Source organism: Convolutriloba macropyga, chromosome 10, assembly GCF_964194025.1.
Source record: "Convolutriloba macropyga chromosome 10, txConMacr16.3, whole genome shotgun sequence".
Taxonomy (NCBI): Eukaryota; Metazoa; Xenacoelomorpha; order Acoela; family Convolutidae; genus Convolutriloba; species Convolutriloba macropyga.
In genome coordinates, this window is record NC_134477.1 from 18,808,124 (window position 1) to 18,825,799 (window position 17,676).

At 36.9% G+C, this 17,676-nt stretch overlaps 1 protein-coding gene across 1 annotated transcript in view; it reads left to right on the forward strand.

Annotated features, from left to right (window-relative positions):
* The first annotated feature begins 7,571 nt into the window (after positions 1–7,571).
* Positions 7,572–17,676, forward strand: part of LOC142348344 (calaxin-like) — a 29,785-nt gene continuing 19,680 nt past the window's right edge. Inside the window, exons 1-3 of the mRNA XM_075399658.1 lie at positions 7,572–7,658; positions 7,963–8,100; positions 8,448–8,552. Coding sequence (XP_075255773.1) covers positions 7,583–7,658; positions 7,963–8,100; positions 8,448–8,552 — 319 coding nt within the window. The 5' untranslated portion in view covers positions 7,572–7,582. The remainder of the gene's footprint in view (positions 7,659–7,962; positions 8,101–8,447; positions 8,553–17,676) is intronic.

Genomic DNA, 17,676 nt, shown 5'->3' on the forward strand with positions numbered 1-17,676 from the left:
ATGGAATTCTCACAAATCAAAATAAGCCAAAAACATTGGAAACTTTTCAAATGGGAAAACACGCAAACTTGGAAGGCTCTAAACTAAATGGCCAGCAGAAAGAGAAAGTACAGGAATTGTTCACGAGACATCAACAAGTCTTCTCTCGAAACTCAAATGACTTAGGATATTGTGACAAAATTAAACACCAGATTAAACTCAACAAAGATGCACAGCCGTTCAGAAGAAGTTATTGCAGTATGAGTTTTGATAAAAGAAAAGCAATGAAAAAAATTGTCGAAGATCTAGAGGATGCAAAATTAATTGAACCAACCCATTCGTATTGGGCAGCGCCATCAATATTGGTGAAGAAGAAAGATGGCAGCTACAGATTAGTTGTAGATTACAGAGGTTTGAATAAACAAATCGAGAAAACCAGTTGGCCGCTACCCAGAATAAATGACGTTATTGATTCTCTAGACGGAAATTGTTACTTTTCCAATATCGATTTGACATCGGGATATTTTCAAATGGCACTCGATGAAGAGCCACAGAACGTGACAGCGTTTGTAACTCCAATGGGACTCTACAAATGGAAGAGACTACCCATGGGTTTGGCGTCAGCGCCAGGAGCTTTCCAAAATTTAATGGAATTGATCATGTCGGGACTCTCCTGTGAAGTGGCTTTAGTATACCTGGATGACATAATCATCTTCGGTAGATCCTTTGAGGAGCATCTCAACCACCTAGATCTCGTACTTGGGCGACTTAAAGACGCTGGATTGAAAATAAAAGGCTCAAAATGCAGGTTTTTTCAGGAAAAAATTCATTTCCTGGGACAGATTGTATCAAATAAAGGCGTAGAAGTGGATCCGGAGAAAGTAGCGGCAGTCAGTAAAATGAAAAGCCCACGAACAATAAAAGAATTGAGAGGTATATTAGGACTAGTAGGATTTTACAGAAGATTCATACAAGATTTCGGAAAAATAGCAGAGCCGCTTTATAAGCTATTAAACAAAAAAGAACGCTTTACTTGGAGCAAGGAATGTGAATCAGCAGTTGAACAACAAAAACAAGCTTTACAGAAAGCACCAATTTTGGGTTATCCGAATGACACGGATCCCTCTACGTTAACCACCGACGCCTCTTTGTTTGGCATTGGCGCAATCAATTCCCAAAGACAACAATGGGGTGAAAGAGTTATTGCTTACGCAAGCAAAACGCTCAGCAAAAGTCACGAAACTATTCTGCGACAAAACGAGAACTTTTTGCAATAGTTTATTTTACTCAACACTTCAGAAATTATCTTCTAGGACAAAAATTTTCAATTGTTACTGACCATAGGGCCCTCATGTGGTTATATAGTTTTAAGGAACCAGACGGATTATTGGCCCGATGGATAGAAAAGCTCGGACAGTTTGAATTTGAAATCAAACACGAAGCGGGAAAAAAGATCCCTCACTCGGATTGTCTGTCGAGAGTCCCACAGACTGAAGACCAAGTCAAAGACTGCGATCAAGTGAACCAAATAAATACGGAAGAAAAAAATATCTGGTCCATTGGACTAGGGAAATCTGTTGAACAACAAGTTGAACATCAGAAAAATGCAGCCGACCTCATTTTACTGAGAAATTGGATTGAGAACGGGAAACGCCCTCAAAGAAAACACATGGCAGGAGCCTCTAGGGCACTGTGGAAACTTTGGACTGATTTCAGAAACTTACCGATTGAAAATGATCTAATCAAGAGACAGAAACGTATTGACGAATTTAATAACTTAACACAAATAGTCATTCAGAGATCACTTTTAAAAGAAATTCTACCTTTCCTTCATGAACATTGCGGACACTTTGGTATGTCCAAGACATTTGATCGGGTTCGAGAACGATTCTACTGGCCCGGGATGAAAAAAGATGTCCACGAGTGGGTAAGTTCTTGCGAAGAATGCTGTCAAAAGAAATCTCCACACCAGAAACACATACACAACCTGACAACGTGGAAACCAAGTCATCCGTTCTGGCAAGTTGCCTTAGACATCATGGGACCTCTACCCGAGTCCGGCGGGAACAAATACATTCTGTTAATTGGAGATCAGTTTACAAAATGGTATGAAGCAATTCCCATGAGCAACCAAGAAGCTTCAACGGTAGCTAAGGCCTTTGTAAACGTATGGGTTTCAAGGTTTGGTTGTCCGGCAAATCTTCATAGCGACAAGGGCAGTAATTTTATGTCGAATCTTTTCAAGAACATGTGTAAAGAGCTGGGAATTAAAAGGACTTCAACCACAGCTTATCACCCTCAAGGAAACGCAATGATAGAGCGCACCAATCGCACAATCGAAGAGAGTCTTGCAAAATACGTGTGTGAGCATCACAACACCTGGAGCGACTACCTTCCGCTAGTAATGATGGCGTACAGATCATCAATTCACTCTGTTACGAAGTACAGCCCCTTTTACCTCCTTTTTGGACGAATGCGCGCTGCCGATTGATTGCATGTATCAAACAATACAAGCCAAAATCTACCCAACTTTGAGTGATTACGTTGGTTGCTTGAAAGACGAACTACAAACGTGCCATGAGCTGGTACGGGAAAGCATCGATGTGGAGCAAGAAAGACAAAAAACCTACTATGACCGTAGCACATTTGGACCACAATATGAAGTAGGTGATTTAGTAATGGTGTTCAACCGCACAATAAAAACTGGCCAGACAAAGAAATTTAAATCCTTTTACAGCGGACCGCAGGTAATACGTGAAATAATGAACGATCTGAACTTTGTTATTGAGGATGTGAAAACAAAAAATCAACAAAAGGTCCACTACGATCGACTCAAACGTTTTAACAGTAGAAGTGCTACCACTGATAAAAAAGAAACTAAGAAGGGAAAGATTGAACCGAGAATAACACAAAACAACCTTACGGAGGACAATGACTTTGTGGAAATTGAAGTGGTGACCCCAAAACTGAATGACACAGAAATAAGAGAAGTTCAACCTGAAGGAAATATTAGTCAAATTAATCCTAATACTGAAACTCACAATGAGACAGTCAAAGACGAATCGTTTCAAACACCTACGGGTGGGATTACAAGAACATCAATAAATACTAACACCAGCAATAAGAGCAGAAGCACAAAGATACCTGCGCCCAAAGTAGCCAAACAGCAGAGGCGGGATAGTTTGGTGTCAACATCCGAAAGGAGTGAAGGCGAAGAATTTCCAAATAGGAGCACGGCTTCTACTTCGCAAAATTTCGCCGAACGACGATATCAGACAAGAAGTGCGTCGGGAATAACAAGACCACGGAAACTGAAACACTATTTTTTATTCAAGGATAACGATTCAGATGAAAAATTTGATAATGATGTATTTTTTTAAAAAGGTGATACGACAAAATGCAGAGGGCGTGGAACCCACATTGGATCGTGCAGCTGAACTGGAAACTTCTTCAGTTGGTTAGCATATTAAGTTTTTAAACAATCCTTGGAGATTGTGGGGTATGATTTTGAGAACATTCTACAGACGCACAAATTTGCAATGATGGAACCGACAAAATGTGAAACGTCACATATAAATGAGGAGCAGGTAAACAAAGGAGGACTGATCTACGCCAAAAGCAGCATGAGTAAACTAAAATACTGCATGTACAGGGCTGCATATACGGTAACTGTGCTGAAAAAAAGTAGTTGGTATGACGACGCAACTTACTTAAACGAAAAATCACAAATAATTCCAACGTTTTACCCAATAAAAGAGTCAGTCTGTCAAGATCTATGGCAGGGACACAAAGCACGGTTACCGGATCTTGGTGATTTTGAATTCAATGCTCCCAAAGAAGTCCTCAACGAGATGAATGTTGACCGAACCGACGCTGAATTTGTTCAGAAGATATCAAAAACTTTCATGAAAGGCGGAGATGAGAAAGGAGTGAATTATGTCTACCCCGTGGATTGGATCAATCCAAAAGGTGAAACACAGAAAGGTAACATTATGATAAATGCTGAAATTTTCATGGGGACTTTGTTCATTGAAACTAGGGACGCAAATGAAGGAACATGGTTATATTTTAAAGACCCTTTGAAGCAGGAGCAGACCTTGTTATATCAAGGAGACACATTTGAAATAGATTCAGTACAATACCTGTTTGACCAAGACAAAAAACCAAACATCTTAACGATCGTTAAATTTTCAGATTCGATAACAGCAAAAATAGTCCGCGCTGGAAACAAAAAGTACTTGACAAGCAAATTAGACAAAAAAAAGAAATTTAGTTGTCCAGTTGAAAAACAAGACAAAACATATAGACAATTTTCTGCTTTTTGAAACAAATCACAGAAATTTGTTTTACACAACGGAAAAGTTGACGGCCACGGAACAAAATTTTTCAACTGCAGATATATCTGAGACAGATCTCAGGGACATAAAACTCGACCAATTTTTTGTGTGGGATTTTAGAGGCATGTTTGAAAACCTGAAACAAATAGAGTTATTAAATTGTCACATAGAAAAACTGCACAGAGCTATGATTCTAACGACATCAATTAACGGAAATTCACACCAATTTTTCTTAAGTCAACAAAACGCTCTGGGTACACACGCAGAAAGAGCGGGAGGAATACTTTATGTCCATAGGTGCGCTAAAGTAATCGTACATGTTGTCGAAAATCAGTTTTGTACGGAGGAAGTACCAGTTAGGGTGTTTTCTGACAATACTTCAGAAGTAATTAGATACATGAACCCCATTTCTAGAGTATTCTATAGAAATTTCACACTGATTAATTGCAACCCCATGTACCCGAACGCTCTCGAATTGCAGAATGGGTCATGGATAACATATGGGCGAAGGATACAATTAATTGAAAAACCCAATGATATGCCTAATTATAGAGTTAATGTCAATTGGTCAACTTCGGCGCCAATGGAAGGAATTTTCAATGACAGGGACCTGGAACTTAGCAAAAGGGCCCAAAGGTTAAGGCATTCGAGAAAGACGATAACAGGAAGAGAAGTTTTCCTGGGACAAGGAGGTTTATATGAGCATGAGACTCTAGAGTATTTCAACACGGACTTAAAGTACATTAATCAGTGGCATGAATTGCTGATTTTTGAATACTTGGGTAAAGAAGTGAAAAAAATCTGGCATGTGGCCAGGGAAATTACCATCAGTTTGATGACTATTTTTATTGGATCTAAAATCATATTTTGTTTGGTACGCGTGTTTCTTTCGATCGATATGCTACGCAGTGGCACCAATCTTGTAATTGCACTGCAACCCATTAACCCAATGGGGGAACTAGGTTATTTTCATCATCTAAAACAACGTACAAAGGAACAAAAAGTGACAAGAAAAAGGACAGTTGAACGGTGTGATGGTGAAACAAACATCGTAGTTATAAAAGCAAAAAAGGCAGAATCTGTACCAGATATAGTAGAAATTGAGATTGATACATTAGACTAATTTACATGTATGATATGTAGGAATGGCAGAACCAAAAGTTGGTGATTATTGCTACTATCTACCCGAGTTGTTCGAGGTCATGTCAATAGTCAGGCACCAAGTGTATCGGATTGTTGGAGTAACCTCAAACAAAAGGTACGTGGTGCCACTGACGCAGCTGCAACCACCCAAAATAGTGGATAGAGCCGCAATTAGCGTTGGGGAGTTTAGTGAGATGCAACACAGAATCGAGGAACAACAAATGAAGATTGACAACAGCGAAATGCTGGGAACAGCCGGGGCTCGGCTTGAAGAGGAGCTCCGGCAGTTAAAAGTTGAAAGTCAAAGATTAGGCGATCAATTGCTGGAGACCGAACGGCAACTTGAATACGCTGGGAATCAGCGGGAGTCCTGCAGGAGGCAGGTTGAAACATTGAAGAAAGTGTTGGAGGAGGTTACAAATATAGCCGAAACAAAAACAAGGGAATGTATCGCTCTGGTGAAAGAGCGGGAGTGCTTAGCTCGGGAGTTGGAGAATGCCGAGATAGACAATAGAAAGCTAAGGGGTAGAGTAAAAACAGAGCAAACCTCAAAGAAGGTCATACAGAGGAGGCTGGAGGCGATCAACGCGCATAGCCCGTTCAGTCGACTTCCAAACTTTTATGAACTTCTCTTCCTGCCACAGGGGGCCACAACCAGTATTATCCAGAAACATTACAAAACGTTGGCAATGCTCTGTCATCCGGACAAGGGTGGTCGTGAGGACATGTTCAAAATCATTCTTCAAGCAAAGAAAATTATGGAAGACGAGGAGGCCCGTAATATCTATGACAAGTACGGCATTGAAAAAGCACAAGAATACATGAACTCGAAAATGGACATTTGAAACTCTTGATGTGTGAGTGAGTGGAACACTCACATTTTTCTAAGAGGGAGGTAGTATAGTGAACCATAATGTATGACATGCTCATAAATTACATATTTAACGCATAATTCGAAATTTTCACAAACAAATAGGAGAACAAAAAGAGATGGTTACTAATAGTAAACCGGATTTTAACAATATAGAGAAAGCATCATAAATAATGATGGGAATCAGCATCGAATCTGATCTTGACGGGACACGTCAAGGAATGTTTGTTCATGACGGGATTCGTCAAGCAGGTAAACCTGTTATCTGTTAGTTTAACTAACAGGGACCCGTGCGGTAGAAAATAACTATGAGAAAATCCCATAGAGATTAACGAAAATGGGTAAAAATAACCTAAGATTAACTAACCATTGATAGGACTGAAACCAAAGAACATATTAAAAACAAAACCTTACACAAGCGAGCTGCCTCTCTTTAATTGCTTTACATTTCTCATCTTCACAAAACTTCTAATATTTACAAGCAATAGTTCTAACTTTGTATTAAACTGATTGTGCATATACATCTGCTCAATTAAATTCAAGTGTGAAACTTGGAAAATTTTCCTCAGTATCTCCCGAGGTTTAAAGTGCTTAAGAATAACATCCAACCCACACCGTAACCGTAAACAGTGCACGGATATTACACTATTTCACATAACTTTTCACTATCAGTGTTCTCCCTAAACTCACGAACTAATCGCACATAGGCACTTCATTAAATTTGTCTCTGCTTGGATGCTTCGGACCTAATGATAAGACTTCCAGGACAAATTTCGGCAGTTCAACACCAATTTAACAACATTATTTTGAGAGCCATTCCGCAAGGGCCTGTCCTATCTCTCAGACAGCTTCGCCAAATTTAATCTGAAAGCGAAGGTTCGACCGAAATATTTCTTTGTTTGGAAAAATCTGCGAATCCTTGAAATGGCAGATAGCAAAACTTTTAAAAGTAAGCCGGCATCGCAAGCTAAAACTTATCCGAGAAATTTGTCGTTCTATTGTGTTTTATTATATCTTTTCCGTTTGTGCCCCTTCCCCCCCGTATATTCTGCTCCACACATTTACAGAGCACGTGTAATTAGGGGGGGGGGGTGCGAATATGCTCCCACTAAGCGGGGGAGGGGGCAAACGGAAAAGATCCCTTTTATTTATTCATAGAGTGGGAGAGAGCAATCACAGTTGAAATTTAATCTGAATGCGAATATTCCACCGAAATATATGACGTTTATTGCACGTAGTTTCAGTTGTTATTATGCAGCAGAATATCCAGAACAAACTCAACATATCACAGATTGCAGACAAGCTGCTTAAGGACCCGTGCGTCCGATGTGAGTAATTGACTTATGTCCCCCTGTGCTGTGTTTGACCGTGTACTATTGGTGTTATATGCGTAGCAATTGTGCGTAGCATTTTATGAAAGGGTGAATGGAACAGGTAGATCCTGGATTTCCTCGGTTAATGTTCAAAGCGGCTAAAAATTGTATTTGCAACATGCTAATTGCACATCATCTTTTTTCACATACTAATGATACAGTTTACCTATAAGACTGAACAATACTTTCAGAATAGTAGTTAACTAGAGAAATCCCCAATCTGCAAGGTTGGCTAATCATTTGGCTATTTTTTATTTAGTTAGCAAATGTGAGGTCGAAAATCTGCTGAAACTGTTTTCCAAATGTTCACGTGATGCAGAGAAGATGGACCGAATGCGATTCAGAGACGTCTTGCACAACACATTTGACATGACTGATGACATGTTAATGGATAGAAGTGAGTGTTACGCTGTTATATAGCAACAAACGATTAAAAATCCATATGTGGTAATACCTTATCGAATGAGAAAGTTGCCTTTTGTTTTAGCGCAATTTTAGTTGTAGCACAATTTTAGTAATAGCGCACTTTTAGTTCCAACTATACTATGGGTTGTTCATTAGCGACTGAAACTATGATTATCAATGAGCTTAATGTATACAAGAGAAATAGAATATCCGATGGTGTAGCAGGTTAAAAGCTTTGCGTTTTTGATCTAACTAATATTTTGTGAATTCGGTAAATTTCTCAATTCTATTCTAGGAAAGAATATTAATTTGAATAATCTAAGAGTGCCTGTTTTTCAGTTTTCAAAGCTTTCGACAAAGACAACGATTCTCTGATCAGCAAAGACGAATGGGTCAAAGGAATGTCTACCTACTTGAAGGGATCTCTGGAAGAACAGGCCAAATGTAAGTGCACTTTCTTGCAAGCGCCACAATCCTGCTCGTTTCTTTAAAAAAGAGGGAATAGTTTGCTTGCAGTAATTAATTGCTCTGAAACGAAGTTTGTAGCAGTTATATTAGCCCTGTGATCTTTTTATTCGATTTTTTTCTCTGGCGATTTTAAACAAAGGGCATTTAGTCACTGAGCAGCTCCCATAGAGTTACGCGAGGTTCTACGTGTCCAATTAGTAGTAGTAGTAATAGTAAAAGACTTAATTGCTTCATGAGGCATTACATATCAAAGGAAATCAGAAAAAACACCTAAAATGATTGTAATGAAATTTTTCATTAATAAATGCAAGTAAAAGAGTTTTAAGTTTAGTTTTAAAAAGACAGGAATACATTAAAAAAGTTGAGTTTGAACTAAATTTCCCAGTCTCACAGCTCTAAACAGAAAGTTCTTTTCACATATAGATTTCCTTGTTCTATTCAAAATCAAAATTGGTTTGGACGAGCTTCGCAAGCGTTGATTATTGAATTTGGATGAGTTAAATAGCACTTATATCATTTTTCCGTCAAGATTCGGTTCAGCATTGTTAGATCTTCGAACTGCAGCGAATCGGTAGTAATTTACACTTTAAAATTGTCTCTATACGAGTTAGATGAGCAAATCCACTTCGTACTTTTAATTTGAAAACTCTAATTTCTGTAGTTCAGCGCAGGAGGGAGACCATATCTCAGATCCGTAAAGGAGAGTTGACAAAAGGAATGATTTGTACATCGTTAACTTTGTTTGAAGAGGTAAGTCAAGACGTAGATTTCTTTTGAGTGATGTCAGAAGAGAGAAATATAGTTTTCTCAATATATGGACGTTTCATTAACTACTTCACCTCCAATATTTCAAGAGCAGTAGTCCTATGTCTTTCCAACCAATAAAAATTGAGTTTTGGAAACATTATTGAATTTTTCGTGGCCCAATTCAAATAAGACTTCACGTAGTTTTGTAAAGTCTGCAGATCATTATTCAATGATTTCCCATCGTCAGCAAAGAGATAAAAACTTGACAAACCAGTGGAAGGTAGGTCATTGATGAATACTAGAAAAAGCAATGGTCCCAAAGTCGATCTCTGTGGAACTTGGAACGGAGGCCCATGAAGATAAACAACTTTCAGCCTTGACACACTGTTCTCTGTTCGTTAAATAAGAAGCTGCCAATCGTAATAAATTTCCACCAAATTCAAAGCGTCCCGATTTGTTCAAAAGTATTGAGTGTTGGACGCAATCGAACGCTTTTCTGAAATCTAGATATAGGCAAAATACATCATCTTTATCATGAGCTTTGTAAATTTCATCAAGATACAATATAAGTTGAGTTATCGTTGAGCGTCCTTTCGTAAATCCGAATTGACGAGGAGAGATTATCTTTCTAACGAAAGGATATAGAGTTTTAAAAAGAGTTCTTTCAAACACTAGGGACAATTTTTTCAAGTTATTAATTCGACAGTAAGACTGAATACAGAATTTGGAGCCCATTTTAAAAGTTGGTGTAATATTGGCTTTCTGCCATAATTTTGGGTATGTCGCATTTTCAGCAATGCTTTGAAAGAGTTTCATGACATAAGTTTTAAACTATCTGTAGCCATCCGAAGAAAGTCACCTGGTAGTTCAGGATTATCCAGATAGACTGCAGTGTCAAGTTCTTTTGACACGTCTACATTTCTGTTAAGTTTTTCCACCAACGCAGGAAATTTAAAATTATTTCTAACAATGTTGTTGCGTTTATTCAAATCATGAATAGTGTGGGACGAATTGAACCATGGTGAATTGTTCCTTATCATTTCATAGTTGTATAACTGCTAAGAAAATCATCCAGATGATTCAAAAAGGGTACAAAATTCAGCGATTTTGTATCTAATGCTAGGGAAAACCAACTAGAAGACACATAATGACTGATAAAAGAATAGCAGTCACGAGAAAGAAATATAAAGCTAGAGCTCTTTTGAGTATTGAGCTCTGGTAGGTTTATGCAAATTTAAACCCCAAAATGGTCACTAAAATCATTTTTTAATGTTTAATGGTAGATAAAGGTCGTCAAAATTAGCAAAAACTAGGGCCAGCGTATGATCACCCTCGTGTATGCCGTCCTGAACTGTCTGCGAAAAATTATTTTGTATTAAAAAGTCGACGAAATTTTCGATATCATGAGATGTTGATGTGAGAGACCCAGTCAACAGTGGGCTCATTGAAACCGCCATTAATAATTGTTCTACCATTGAATTGTTGCAGATATCTTCCAAGTGGGTCAGATATTTGTTTCCATGTCGGACGATAATTGCTTGTGTTAGGTGGTATATACAAACAGGTGGTATATACAAACATACTACAAGAATGGGATAAGTAGCGGTCTTTACTTCAACAGTGCAAATAAAATTATCAGAGAAGCAGTTCTTGACATTGCTAATTACATTAAGGCTTTGAATAATGGCAACACCTCCGTGGGCACCTTTCTCTCTGTTAGCCATGGTTGCTACAGTTTAGTTAGTATCGAAGGTCCTTTTCGAGTCAAAATCAGAATCAAGCCAAGTTTCTGTGAGGCAAACAACTCTGTGACAAAGTTTAGATAAAAATATAGTCAGCTGTATTCGTTTCTTAGCTGAAGCAATGCCCCAAACGTTGATAGTATTGATTGAGAATTGTAGCCAATCAAGAGCTACCTCTTGATTGTCGTAAAGTAGCTTTAAATTGTGTATCTTGAATTTTTGTTCAATGCAACCACTTATCATTTCGAACCTTTTCTTCAACAGCTTTTTCTCTTTTTCTTTATCAGCTGCAGATAACTCCGGTAGGACTAAAATCTTCTTGCGTTCATGTAAATTGCTTTCAGTGGATTTACTTAGGCATAACCTACCATCCCATATAGACGGACACGTCACCAAAATTGGAGGTTGCTTAGAATCATACTTTCCTAATCGAATGCAATCTTCAATAGCTAATTGAACGCCCATTTCTTTGGCTAGATTTTGTATAGTTTGTTTGTCCTTCAATAGACGTTCATTAGAAAACTTTTCGTTGTTTTCCGGTACACCATAATTTTCAGTTGTAAAAATTTGTTATCGTTTATGGCTGGCTTAACAATTTGTCTCTCACTTGTCTTGTAAGTTTCATTAGGTTTGATTTTGAACTCAGTTAACTTTTGTTTTATTTCTTTGGTAACCATTTTTTGTTCATCAAGAATTCCATTCAAAGTGTTTATTCTACTATCAACAAGATTCAGTTTTTTGAATATGACTTAGCTTTTTTAAATGCACTAGAGTGTCTTTCAGCAAGCAATGTAGCCAATCCTTCGTGAGTTTCCCAGTGAGAGCTTTGTAGTCAACGTCATTGTTCATTGCAACAAGCAATTCTTCCACGCTCGCATAGTATCCAGAAATTGAGTTGTCTCTTGAGGCCACTAGTTGCTCGCATCATCAGTAGTCATCGTTCAAAATATGAAACTATTTATTAAGCTTATCACAACAATTAATCTGCTGACAAGAGAGAAAATGGTGCAAATGCAGTTTATTGACATTTCGGACCCTCATCAAACCCAACCCTACCCCCGATCCAAATCCACTACTAGTGCGCCCCCTAATGTTAGGCTCACTAAGCTCAAGCTAGAATCAAATCCAAGCGCTCGCCGATTGTTTGAGAGCTATCTGTTCAACGTTAGTCGGTTATGTTTATTATTTGATCCTTCAATTTTGGTCGATATATTTTTTCTCCAAGCTGTTAGTGGAATAGTTTGACAAAGCGCCAACCGTATAATAAGTCATTTGAAGACTTTATTGGCGTTTTAAATGTTTCATTATTTCCTGCTACTTTCAAACACTTCGGTTCTAAAATTTAAAGATAGTTTAGCAACATAATTGTTGCAACACCATATGAGATATACGAAGACTGTAACTATTGTAATACCCCGTATAAGGTGTATCTAAATATCAGTTTCTTTGTTCGCCATTTTTGGTAATATTCATTTACCCTCGAACGAAGTTGGAAGCAATTATTATAAACATGGTGGTCTTAAAAAATGTGGCTCGACCGTTTTTGCGCTTTTGTTCTACAACATTCTGTGACTTCTCAATTGACTTTTTCACGCTTCACTTCTTCATTTTGATTGATTTTATTGCTCTCATTCCAAATTAAAATTTCTTGCTAATAGACTTTATTGGCGTTTGACCGGTTTGGCTTGATTTACGCCCTTGATTTTTTTGTTTGGCTTTTGCGCTCATTTACTTTTGTCAGCAGCTTAACTCAAGTGGCGGCAGTTCACTGTGAAAATTGCGCCAAAATTGGAGTATATTTTTACTTCAAGTTTTATCAGTGGTTATGTTTTATCAGAAATGTTATATAAGATTTATCAGAAAGTTTTATCAGTGGTTATGTTTTATCAGAAATGTTATATAAGATATACGAAGACTGTAAGTTTTGTAATACCCCATATAAGGGGTATCTAAATGTCAGTTACTTTGTTCGCATTTTTGGTAATATTTTATTACCCTCGAACGAAGTTAGAAGCAGTTATTGTAAACATGGTGGTCTTAAGAATGTGGCTCGACGGTTTTTGCGCTTTTATACAACATTCTGTGACTGTGATTTTATTGCTCTCATTCCAAATTAAAATTTCTTGCTAATATAAAAGATGTTAACTGCTTAAACTCAAAGGCGTTGCAGCTTAGTAGTTAAGATTTTTGACTGCTATCCTGGAGGGCTCGTGTTTGAACCCTTATTAGTCCCAAGTTTTTGCACCCTTAGAAAAAATTTCTAAGCTCCATCCCTAAATTAAAATGTACCCACCTGTGTTGTTGGGAAGCAATTCATCCAATTTAGTAGGTTTATAAAATTGTACTAATCTGAAGTCATTATTTAAACTAACTTTGCTTTGCCATAGTGGACTTTTAAAACGGATGAGTTACAAGTCTGATATGCGGATGTTTTATTTAACACTATAATTTATTCTCTGTGAGGAACGAAGAGAAGAGAGCTCATAGAATTGAGCTGATAAGTTCGTGTTTGATGAAGGTTAGTTATAGTTCGTGTTGGTTGAATGCGCTGAAATTTGTCTGTGTTTGTGTTAATTTTTTGCATTTAAATTTACATATATATTTTTTTGCGTTTAAGCCGACTTGAACACAAGAATTGAAGTAATATTCAGTTCTTATTGCTCTTCAACGAAGTTTGAGGCAATCATTGTAAACGTGCTGGTTTTTTTTGTGCAAAATTCTTGTTTGACCGGTTTGGCTTGATTTACGCCCTTGATTTTTTTGTTTGGCTTTTGCGCTCATTTACTTTTGTCAGCAGCTTAACTCAAGTGGCGGCAGTTCACTGTGAAAATTGCGCCAAAATTGGAGTATATTTTTACTTCAAGTTTTATCAGTGGTTATGTTGGTATTCTAATTATTTCCTGCTACTTTCAAACACTTCGGTTCTAAAATTTAAAGATAGTTTAGCAACATAATTGTTGCAACACCATATGAGATATACGAAGACTGTAACTATTGTAATACCCCGTATAAGGGGTATCTAAATATCAGTTTCTTTGTTCGCCATTTTTGGTAATATTCATTTACCCTCGAACGAAGTTGGAAGCAATTATTATAAACATGGTGGTCTTAAAAAATGTGGCTCGACCGTTTTTGCGCTTTTGTTCTACAACATTCTGTGACTTCTCAATTGACTTTTTCACGCTTCACTTCTTCATTTTGATTGATTTTATTGCTCTCATTCCAAATTAAAATTTCTTGCTAATAGACTTTATTGGCGTTTGACCGGTTTGGCTTGATTTACGCCCTTGATTTTTTTGTTTGGCTTTTGCGCTCATTTACTTTTGTCAGCAGCTTAACTCAAGTGGCGGCAGTTCACTGTGAAAATTGCGCCAAAATTGGAGTATATTTTTACTTCAAGTTTTATCAGTGGTTATGTTTTATCAGAAATGTTATATAAGATTTATCAGAAAGTTTTATCAGTGGTTATGTTTTATCAGAAATGTTATATAAGATATACGAAGACTGTAAGTTTTGTAATACCCCATATAAGGGGTATCTAAATATCAGTTACTTTGTTCGCATTTTTGGTAATATTTTATTACCCTCGAACGAAGTTAGAAGCAGTTATTGTAAACATGGTGGTCTTAAGAATGTGGCTCGACGGTTTTTGCGCTTTTATACAACATTCTGTGACTGTGATTTTATTGCTCTCATTCCAAATTAAAATTTCTTGCTAATATAAAAGATGTTAACTGCTTAAACTCAAAGGCGTTGCAGCTTAGTAGTTAAGATTTTTGACTGCTATCCTGGAGGGCTCGTGTTTGAACCCTTATTAGTCCCAAGTTTTTGCACCCTTAGAAAAAATTTCTAAGCTCCATCCCTAAATTAAAATGTACCCACCTGTGTTGTTGGGAAGCAATTCATCCAATTTAGTAGGTTTATAAAATTGTACTAATCTGAAGTCATTATTTAAACTAACTTTGCTTTGCCATAGTGGACTTTTAAAACGGATGAGTTACAAGTCTGATATGCGGATGTTTTATTTAACACTATAATTTATTCTCTGTGAGGAACGAAGAGAAGAGAGCTCATAGAATTGAGCTGATAAGTTCGTGTTTGATGAAGGTTAGTTATAGTTCGTGTTGGTTGAATGCGCTGAAATTTGTCTTTGTGTTTGTGTTAATTTTTTGCATTTAAATTTACATATATATTTTTTTGCGTTTAAGCCGACTTGAACACAAGAATTGAAGTAATATTCAGTTCTTATTGCTCTTCAAAGAAGTTTGAGGCAATCATTGTAAACGTGCTGGTTTTTTTTGTGCAAAATTCTTGTTTGACCGGTTTGGCTTGATTTACGCCCTTGATTTTTTTGTTTGGCTTTTGCGCTCATTTGTTTGGCTTTTGCGCTCATTTACTTTTGTCAGCAGCTTAACTCAAGTGGCGGCAGTTCACTGTGAAAATTGCGCCAAAATTGGAGTATATTTTTACTTCAAGTTTTATCAGTGGTTATGTTGGTATTCTAATTATTTCCTGCTACTTTCAAACACTTCGGTTCTAAAATTTAAAGATAGTTTAGCAACATAATTGTTGCAACACCATATGAGATATACGAAGACTGTAACTATTGTAATACCCCGTATAAGGGGTATCTAAATATCAGTTTCTTTGTTCGCCATTTTTGGTAATATTCATTTACCCTCGAACGAAGTTGGAAGCAATTATTATAAACATGGTGGTCTTAAAAAATGTGGCTCGACCGTTTTTGCGCTTTTGTTCTACAACATTCTGTGACTTCTCAATTGACTTTTTCACGCTTCACTTCTTCATTTTGATTGATTTTATTGCTCTCATTCCAAATTAAAATTTCTTGCTAATAGACTTTATTGGCGTTTGACCGGTTTGGCTTGATTTACGCCCTTGATTTTTTTGTTTGGCTTTTGCGCTCATTTACTTTTGTCAGCAGCTTAACTCAAGTGGCGGCAGTTCACTGTGAAAATTGCGCCAAAATTGGAGTATATTTTTACTTCAAGTTTTATCAGTGGTTATGTTTTATCAGAAATGTTATATAAGATTTATCAGAAAGTTTTATCAGTGGTTATGTTTTATCAGAAATGTTATATAAGATATACGAAGACTGTAAGTTTTGTAATACCCCATATAAGGGGTATCTAAATATCAGTTACTTTGTTCGCATTTTTGGTAATATTTTATTACCCTCGAACGAAGTTAGAAGCAGTTATTGTAAACATGGTGGTCTTAAGAATGTGGCTCGACGGTTTTTGCGCTTTTATACAACATTCTGTGACTGTGATTTTATTGCTCTCATTCCAAATTAAAATTTCTTGCTAATATAAAAGATGTTAACTGCTTAAACTCAAAGGCGTTGCAGCTTAGTAGTTAAGATTTTTGACTGCTATCCTGGAGGGCTCGTGTTTGAACCCTTATTAGTCCCAAGTTTTTGCACCCTTAGAAAAAATTTCTAAGCTCCATCCCTAAATTAAAATGTACCCACCTGTGTTGTTGGGAAGCAATTCATCCAATTTAGTAGGTTTATAAAATTGTACTAATCTGAAGTCATTATTTAAACTAACTTTGCTTTGCCATAGTGGACTTTTAAAACGGATGAGTTACAAGTCTGATATGCGGATGTTTTATTTAACACTATAATTTATTCTCTGTGAGGAACGGAGAGAAGAGAGCTCATAGAATTGAGCTGATAAGTTCGTGTTTGATGAAGGTTAGTTATAGTTCGTGTTGGTTGAATGCGCTGAAATTTGTCTTTGTGTTTGTGTTAATTTTTTGCATTTAAATTTACATATATATTTTTTTGCGTTTAAGCCGACTTGAACACAAGAATTGAAGTAATATTCAGTTCTTATTGCTCTTCAAAGAAGTTTGAGGCAATCATTGTAAACGTGCTGGTTTTTTTTTGTGCAAAATTCTTGTTTGACCGGTTTGGCTTGATTTACGCCCTTGATTTTTTTGTTTGGCTTTTGCGCTCATTTACTTTTGTCAGCAGCTTAACTCAAGTGGCGGCAGTTCACTGTGAAAATTGCGCCAAAATTGGAGTATATTTTTACTTCAAGTTTTATCAGTGGTTATGTTGGTATTCTAATAACATCTAATGACCTCAGTGATTTCAGTTGTTGCCCTCCAACTGAAGCAGGCTGCATTAGATTGAGCTCTCGTTCGAGAGCAATTCTTCTGACTTCGGTCGGTTATGTTTTTTTAATTGTTTCTGAAAGCTTGAGGATGGATTATTCGCTAGGTTTTAGCAACAAAGGTTTCATTAGTTCCTGCTATTTTCAAACACTTGGGTTCTGAAATTTAAAGAAAATTTAGCAACAGAAATGTTATATAAGATATACGAAGACTGTAAGTTTTGTAATACCCCATATAAGGGGTATCTAAATATCAGTTACTTTGTTCGCATTTTTGGTAATATTTTATTACCCTCGAACGAAGTTAGAAGCAGTTATTGTAAACATGGTGGTCTTAAGAATGTGGCTCGACGGTTTTTGCACTTTTATACAACATTCTGTGACTGTGATTTTATTGCTCTCATTCCAAATTAAAATTTCTTGCTAATATAAAAGATGTTAACTGCTTAAACTCAAAAGCGTTGCAGC